The 9,092-nt window shown below is 43.7% G+C and overlaps 1 protein-coding gene across 1 annotated transcript in view; it reads right to left on the reverse strand.

The window, feature by feature from the left end:
• Nucleotides 1-4,978: 4,978 nt before the first annotated feature.
• The window catches only part of LOC106579754 (zinc finger protein ZIC 4), an 18,452-nt gene continuing 14,338 nt past the window's right edge, over nt 4,979-9,092 (reverse strand). Inside the window, exon 2 of the mRNA XM_014159917.3 lies at nt 4,979-6,189. Coding sequence (XP_014015392.1) covers nt 5,753-6,189 — 437 coding nt within the window. The 3' untranslated portion in view covers nt 4,979-5,752. The remainder of the gene's footprint in view (nt 6,190-9,092) is intronic.

Genomic DNA, 9,092 nt, shown 5'->3' on the forward strand with positions numbered 1-9,092 from the left:
CCTTCAGCAGCCCCACATCAGACCACCCATCTCTCCTCCAGGTCCATCTCCCTTCAGCAGCCCCACATCAGACCACCCTTCTCTCTTCCAGGTCCATCTACCTTCAGCAGCCCCACATCAGACCACCCTTCTCTCCTCCAGGTCCATCTCCCTTCAGCAGCCCCACATCAGACCACCCTTCAGTCCTCCAGGTCCATCTCCCTTCAGCAGCCCCACATCAGACCACCCTTCAGTCCTCCAGGTCCATCTCCCTTCAGCAGCCCCACATCAGACCACCCTTCTCTCCTCCAGGTCCATCTCCCTTCAGCAGCCCCACATCAGACCACCCTTCAGTCCTCCAGGTCCATCTACCTTCAGCAGCCCCACATCAGACCACCCTTCTCTCCTCCAGGTCCATCTCCCTTCAGCAGCCCCACATCAGACCACCCTTCTCTCCTCCAGGTCCATCTCCCTTCAGCAGCCCCACATCAGACCACCCATCTCTCCTCCAGGTCTGTCTCCCTTCAGCAGCCCCACATCAGACCACCCTTCAGTCCTCCAGGTCCATCTCCCTTCAGCAGCCCCACATCAGACCACCCTTCTCTCCTCCAGGTCCATCTCCCTTCAGCAGCCCCACATCAGACCACCCATCTCTCCTCCAGGTCTGTCTCCCTTCAGCAGGCCCCACATCAGACCACCCTTCAGTCCTCCAGGTCCATCTCCCTTCAGCAGCCCCACATCAGACCACCCTTCAGTCCTCCAGGTCCATCTCCCTTCAGCAGCCCCACATCAGACCACCCTTCAGTCCTCCAGGTCCATCTCCCTTCAGCAGCCCCACAGCAGACTAAAAACTATGGGTGACAGTGCTTTCAGTTGTGCAGCTCAGCGTCTGTGGAACACACTTCCAGACACTATTAGGGCTGCAGAGTCTCTGTCCTCTTTAAGACACAGCTAAAGGCCGCGCTGTTCAGAAAAGCTTTCAAGGACCTCTGATTAATTTATTCTCATGTTCTCCAGATCTGACAACACCTGCATATAGCTTTGATTGTTCTCTTTGTTCTATATTCTCTGTTTTGGATGGTTTTTAATAATAATAATATTATAGCCTTCCTCATCACTCTGTCCAACCAGCCTTCCCCTCTACAGTGAACTCATTTCTAACAGGGAACATTGGGCTCTGGTCAAAAGTAGTGGACTTTGTAGGCAACAGAGGAAGTAAACTTTATGTTGACTCAACTACTGTGATTCCCTCACCGAGCTTTAACGGGACTGACGGTAAACTGTGATTCCCTCACCGAGCTGTAACGGGACTGACGGTAAACTGTGATTCCCTCACCGAGCTGTAACGGGACTGACGGTAAACTGTGATATCCTCACCGAGCTATAACAGGACTGACGGTAAACTGTGATATCCTCACCGAGCTAAAACGGGACTGACGGTAAACTGTGATTCCCTCACGGAGCTATAACGGGACTGACGGTAAACTGTGATTCCCTCACAGAGCTGTAACGGGACTGACGGTAAACTGTGATATCCTCACCGAGCTATAACGGGACTGACGGTAAACTGTGATATCCTCACCGAGCTAAAACGGGACTGACGGTAAACTGTGATTCCCTCACGGAGCTATAACGGGACTGACGGTAAACTGTGATTCCCTCACCGAGCTAAAACGGGTCTGACGGTAAACTGTGATATCCTCACCGAGCTATAACAGGACTGACGGTAAACTGTGATTCCCTCACCGATCTATACCGGGACTGACGGTAAACTTCCAGTGTACGTCAGCTACTATAGACTATAGATACAGTATTATAGATTTTACAAGTCCAGAGTTACGGCAGATCAGTGTAACATATGCTTGTAACTGTTGCCCATGTTCTGGGCTTCCCTAGTCTAATATAATAACTGACATGTAGGCTATGATGTACGAATTAAGTCGTTTTTTCAACTAAATATTATTAAGTAACTGGTTTCACAGGTTTATTTTGCCTACTCAGTTTTTATTCAAAGTCTTACATGAATTTAACATTTTTTTTAAGTAGGCACAAATTCAGTCAACTTAAGATGTGTTTGTTAAACTTTTCTCATATGTTCATTCAATTATAAATTATTATTTGAGTACCTGCCCTGCATTTAACTTACACCTATGATCATAGTGTGCTTGTTTATTTGTTCTGTAAATTATATTCAGCATAACTTCACCTGGTTATTTGAACTCACAACCATCTTGGTGCACAGCATTCCTCACGTTCCTGCTGTGTCACCATGGCTGTGTCAATGAATCATTACACTTGTATTGATACACTTTGCACTTCAAAGTAAAATCTCAGCTCTGTTAAAAGTACACTCAAGAACAAATATTTGATATATCATAGCGATAAAGGATTAACAGTACACCAGAGTAATATGCTCCAACATTAGACAACTATACTGATAAACCTAATTTTACTTAAATAAGTCCATCAAATCAAAGATGAGGGAATAGTGGGGTTAATTTCGACACAGACGTGGTGGTGTAGCAGGCATATCAGAATGCAGTGAACCAAGAGGTTGTCGAGGTCAAATCCCAGGTGATTTCATGTTGAGTAATAATCAATAATAATAAAAAAAATTACTGACGATGTCAAATATGTAAATTGGAAACATTGTATGTTATCAACAGGTTATGTTAGAAGTTGCACAGCCTCTTAGTTAAAATGCCCAAATAATAATTTAGAGTTGAACGACCATATGACACAAGTTGGGCAAACGCAAAATTTTACATTTTAATTTCTGCCACAGTTTTATGAAGTTGTAGCTAAATTTAGGGCACCAATTATGTTTTTGCTTAGGTAACACTTGGACCGAAAAGTTCAGTACACAAGAAAAGCTTGTGGAACCAGTTACTCTATAATAATTAATTGAAAAAAAACTAGATTTGTGGGTGTTTATTGTTTTTACAGAGACACGTAGCCTAGTTGTTAGAGCGTTCGGTCAGTAACCGGAAGGTTGCTGGATCGAGTCCCGGTGCTGACAAGGTAAAAATCTAAACTTCAGCTCCTGAACAATGCAGTTAAACCACGGTAGGCCATCATTGTAAATAAGAATTTGTTCTTAACAAACTTGCCTTAGTTAACTTTAAAATATTATATTATTTTTTTATACCATTCTGTCGTCAGTCCTTGTCTCATCTTTTGACTGCTGGAACTAAAAGATTTGGACGGTGCAACAAAGATGGGTCGAACACATCAGAGACAAAGAAGTCTTTCCGTGTTATCTGCGTCTTTGGAAGAATGGTAGAATCACTCAGATATTATGTCCTGCTTCAAATGACACCGAGCTATTTTTGTTTTAACCAATTCAGCCTCAAGAGCTGATGCCAAATGAGAGGAATCCACCGTTTGGTTATTTGTTGTAGTGCTAATAATGTATTATTTTCTGTGGGGCACTTGGACAAAGTAAATACAAGCACCAAATGATCAAACATCTAAACGTATCAGACAGTGGGGGTTCGTGCCTCAGAATGTTCTTATGTTCTGCAGCGGGTTCTGCAGACTCTCAGCCTCTTTACGACAAATATGCCTCAGATCCTCGTAAAATAATTTATGTTCATGTCTTAATTAGCGCATAACAGTGCCTGGTGTATGTTTGAAAAAGACGGAATAAATGAAGACAAAAAACCCGTTGATAGGCTATTGTACATGTTTTAATAAGAGGAATTGTGATGCTATTAGAAGCATAATGCATGTTAGCTAACCTAAACGCCCATGTGCACTACAATTAGCTCAGTCACATAGGAAACTTCACCTATTTGGAGATCTCTAAAAACACTGTTTGCAATGGTCGTGACCATTCCCCTCAACCCCAAACACGTAGCTATAACCTGCCCTTCTTTAAAGAAAGCAGAACCCAGTAAGCCCAGTCTTCAGTTCACAGAACCCAGAGTAAGTTCACAGAACCCAGAGTGAGTTCACAGAACCCACAGTGCATATTCAGTTCACAGAACCCCACAGTAAGTTCACAGGACGCATCCAAGCAGCTTTGCAATGCAAGTCTATTATTGTGTGAATACGTGCGTAATTCTATCGGCTTCTCTTTTGATAGTTGTAAAAATATAGCAAAAGAACATTTTCTCTTTATATTGAATAGAAAGAACATAGATTACCGTTTCCTACCCCATGGGTAGCAAATATTACATTCTTTTGAAGAGGCGCTGAAGTCCTCAGACTTGGCCCCATATTATTCGAGTTTGACTCGGCTATTGCTATAGAAATCTTAATTCACCGTGAGGACTCACCGTCATGAAGAAATGGCTCTTTGTGTTAAAAGATCTTTGAAGTCTGGATGAGAATATACGAGCCTTTCATCAAACCCTGCCTGCATCTCCCCTGTAGAAAACCACACTTTATCTAAGAGAAAAATAGATCCCACACAAATAAGACATGGACATGACCAGTGAAGAATATTTTCACAAAATAAAATCTGGATTTTAATTTAAAGAATTGCTTTGTGATTTTCCAGGGTTCAGGGATCAAGTAAGTTTAAAGTAAACTCATGCTAAATACAAAACCGAGGACAATGGCTTCTTTTCAGTGACTTTAGGTTTTTTACGGCTGCACGTTGGCAAGACGCTAAAGCAGTAGAACAACATTACAGCAAAGTAAAATGGTTAAATGGTTAAAAACGAAACAAAAATCTAAAAGTGTCTGTTGTCCAATATGGGTCCAACATGTTTTGATCCTTATGCCGGGGGCTGTGTTATAGATGGTACCTGAGATTAAATAAACCACGAACGGCAATATGGCTCGCTGTTGAATATAGGGATGGAAACGTGTTTGGTCTCACGGCTCCTTTAAAAAAAAAGGCTGGCGTTATTCTTCTCTGCTGTCTTGTTATACATGAGTACAGCATGTGAGATTCATGGCGTTTTAAAGCGTCCTGTCATAGTATATGCATTCGAATAAATTCGTTATTTTATGTCTATATCAATATTAAAAAAGTCAAGGCCCAGAAAAGGATAATTCAATTTTTTTTTATTATACACGATTTATTCAAAATACTGACAAATTACAAGGCAGGATCTCGATAGGATCACGTTTTCATAAAAATACATTACTAACAAATATTGACGAGAATTACAAAATCACAAAATGCCCACGTTGACCAAACATTTATGAATTGAATGTAATAATATCAAATAGACTATATGAAAACGATTCAGTCAATAGAATAGAACATCACAAATAGAGACAATATGTCTTGCATGAAACTCCAAACGTTTCAATTATTTTATTTATACAAATAAGTGTAGCAAACAATAAAAAAAAATAGCTGAAATACCAAAGCTTACAAAATGACTATTACCACCTACATACACATCGAAACGTATCAATTTACAAATGTAATTTTTTTTTTAATACATTTTTATTCATTTTTTTATATTGAAACACTTTGGTTCGATAATACAAAAATGCTCATGTCAGATTAAAAAAAATAAATTAAAAAGATATTGAAGTCAAAACTCGATTTACAAAATAATACAGCAAGATACATGCGCACAATAACCTGGTACGAGAATAATACATATTTTTTTCCAAACACATTGAGATAGAAGAGCGCTATTACAAGATACATTTGGCAGTGTCTTATTTGTCCGATTTGCCAGACAGTACATTGAATGATGTGGGCCTTAGAAAACAGACCTTTCCGATGTGTTAATTTTGTAAATCCGCGGGTATATTAGAAAATATGTTTAATATCTTTTAGAATTATTTTCTGGGCCAGTTTTGGTTAGAAAGCGTCTCTTGGTTCCGGGTGTCTGTAGGGCGTCTCATCCCCGGGATCAGGGCTGGAGGAGCCGCTGGGAGGTGTCTGAGTTCCGCTCGCACCAGAACTATGACAGACGTACCACTCACTTAAATTGGCGGGTTGGGACGAGGGTGTTGGTTCTGAGAGCGACGAGGCTCCTGGCTCTCGGCCTAAGTCCGATGATGGAGACACTAACGACGGAGTTGAAGACTCGTAGCCAGAACTTGGTGGTGGAGACTTGCAGTGCACTTTCATGTGTTTTCTGAGAGAGCTGGGGTGTGTGTAGGATTTATCACAGCCTCTCACTTTGCAGTTGTACGGCTTATCGCTGGTGTGCACGTGGGAGTGCTTCTTCCGGTCACTGCTGTTGGCGAAACGTCGGTCACAGCCGTCAAACTCACATTTGAAGGGTTTCTCACCTGAAATAAGTGAACAAAAGTTAGGCTTCAGAAAACCCAAAAGCATAAATCAAAACAGCTGCTTTATTTTGGGGTTGGTGACGCATGGCCACATGTGACATGAGTTATGTCAAATAAAACCATATTGGCCTTTCGTGTATTGCCCATTGTACTTGACCCAATGAAGAGCTGAGTTCCTTTAGGACAGCCCAATGAACCAGCTGAATTCCTTTAGGACAGCCCAATGAACCAGCTGAGTTCCTTTAGGACAGCCCAATGAACCAGCTGAGTTCCTTTTAGGACAGCCCAATGAACCAGCTGAGTTCCTTTTAGGACAGCCCAATGAATCAGCTGAGTTCCTTTTACGACAGCCCAATGAACCAGCTGAGTTCCTTTAGGACAGCCCAATGAACCAGCTGAGTTCCTTTAGGACAGCACAATGAACCAGCTGAGTTCCTTTTAGGACAGCCCAATGAACCAGCTGAGTTCCTTTTAGGACAGCCCAATGAACCAGCTGAGTTCCTTCAGGACAGCACAATGAACCAGTTGAGTTCCTTTAGGACAGCCCAATGAACCAGCTGAGTTCCTTTAGGACAGCTCAATGAACCAGCTGAGTTCCTTCAGGACAGCACAATGAACCAGCTGAGTTCCTTTAGGACAGCCCAATGAACCAGCTGAGTTCCTTTTAGGACAGCCCAATGAACCAGCTGAGTTCCTTCAGGACAGTCCAATGAACCAGCTGAGTTCCTTTAGGACAGCCCAATGAACCAGCTGAGTTCCTTTAGGACAGCCCAATGAACCAGCTGAATTCCTTTAGGACAGCCCAATGAACCAGCTGAGTTCCTTTAGGACAGCCCAATGAACCAGCTGAGTTCCTTTTAGGACAGCCCAATGAACCAGCTGAGTTCCTTTTAGGACAGCCAAATGAATCAGCTGAGTTCCTTTTAGGACAGCCCAATGAACCAGCTGAGTTCCTTTAGGACAGCCCAATGAACCAGCTGAGTTCCTTTAGGACAGCACAATGAACCAGCTGAGTTCCTTTTAGGACAGCCCAATGAACCAGCTGAGTTCCTTTTAGGACAGCCCAATGAACCAGCTGAGTTCCTTCAGGACAGCACAATGAACCAGTTGAGTTCCTTTAGGACAGCCCAATGAACCAGCTGAGTTCCTTTAGGACAGCTCAATGAACCAGCTGAGTTCCTTCAGGACAGCACAATGAACCAGCTGAGTTCCTTTAGGACAGCCCAATGAACCAGCTGAGTTCCTTTTAGGACAGCCCAATGAACCAGCTGAGTTCCTTCAGGACAGTCCAATGAACCAGCTGAGTTCCTTTAGGACAGCCCAATGAACCAGCTGAGTTCCTTTAGGACAGCCCAATGAACCAGCTGAATTCCTTTTAGGACAGCCCAATGAACCAGCTGAGTTCCTTTAGGACAGCCCAATGAACCAGCTGAGTTCCTTTAGGACAGCACAATGAACCAGCTGAGTTCCTTTCAGGACAGCCCAATGAAGAGCTGAGTTCCTTTAGGACAGCACAATGAAGAGCTGAGTTCCTTTAGGACAGCCCAATGAACCAGCTGAGTTCCTTTAGGACAGCACAATGAACCAGCTGAGTTCCTTTAGGACAGCCCAATGAACCAGCTGAGTTCCTTTAGGACAGCACAATGAACCAGCTGAGTTCCTTTAGGACAGCCCAATGAACCAGCTGAGTTCCTTCAGGACAGCACAATGAACCAGCTGAGTTCCTTTAGGACAGCACAATGAACCAGCTGAGTTCCTTTAGGACAGCCCAATGAACCAGCTGAGTTCCTTTAGGACAGCACAATGAACCAGCTGAGTTCCTTTAGGACAGCCCAATGAACCAGCTGAGTTCCTTCAGGACAGCACAATGAACCAGCTGAGTTCCTTTAGGACAGCCCAATGAACCACCACAGTTCCTTTAGGACAGCTCAATGAACCAGCTGAGTTCCTTCAGGACAGCACAATGAACCAGCTGAGTTCCTTTTAGGACAGCCCAATGAACCAGCTGAGTTCCTTCAGGACAGCACAATGAACCAGCTGAGTTCCTTTAGGACAGCCCAATGAACCACCTGAGTTCCTTTAGGACAGCTCAATGAACCAGCTGAGTTCCTTCAGGACAGCACAATGAACCAGCTGAGTTCCTTTAGGACAGCCCAATGAACCAGCTGAGTTCCTTTAGGACAGCCCAATGAACCAGCTGAGTTCCTTTAGGACAGCCCAATGAACCAGCTGAGTTCCTTTAGGACAGCACAATGAACCAGCTGAGTTCCTTTAGGACAGCACAATGAAGAGCTGAGTTCCTTTAGGACAGCCCAATGAACCAGTTGAGTTCCTTTTAGGACAGCTCAACAAGCCAGCTGAGTTCCTTTAGGACAGCCCAATGAACCAGCTGAGTTCCTTTAGGACAGCCCAATGAACCAGCTGAGTTCCTTCAGGACAGCCCAATGAACCAGCTGAGTTCCTTCAGGACAGTCCACTGAACCAGCTGAGTTCCTTTAGGACAGCCCAATGAACCAGCTGAGTTCCTTTAGGACAGCCCAATGAACCAGCTGAGTTCCTTTAGGACAGCCCAATGAAGAGCTGAGTTCCTTTAGGACAGCACAATGAAGAGCTGAGTTCCTTTAAGACAGCACAATGAACCAGCTGAGTTCCTTTAGGACAGCCCAATGAACCAGCTGAGTTCCTTCAGGACAGCCCAGTGAACCAGCTGAGTTCCTTCAGGACAGCACAATGAACCAGCTGAGTTCCTTTAGGACAGCCCAATGAACCACCACAGTTCCTTTAGGACAGCTCAATGAACCAGCTGAGTTCCTTCAGGACAGCACAATGAACCAGCTGAGTTCCTTTTAGGACAGCCCAATGAACCAGCTGAGTTCCTTCAGGACAGCACAATGAACCAGCTG

The sequence above is a fragment of the Salmo salar genome, chromosome 19, assembly GCF_965601325.2.
Source record: "Salmo salar chromosome 19, fSalSal1, whole genome shotgun sequence".
Lineage (NCBI taxonomy): Eukaryota > Metazoa > Chordata > Actinopteri > Salmoniformes > Salmonidae > Salmo > Salmo salar.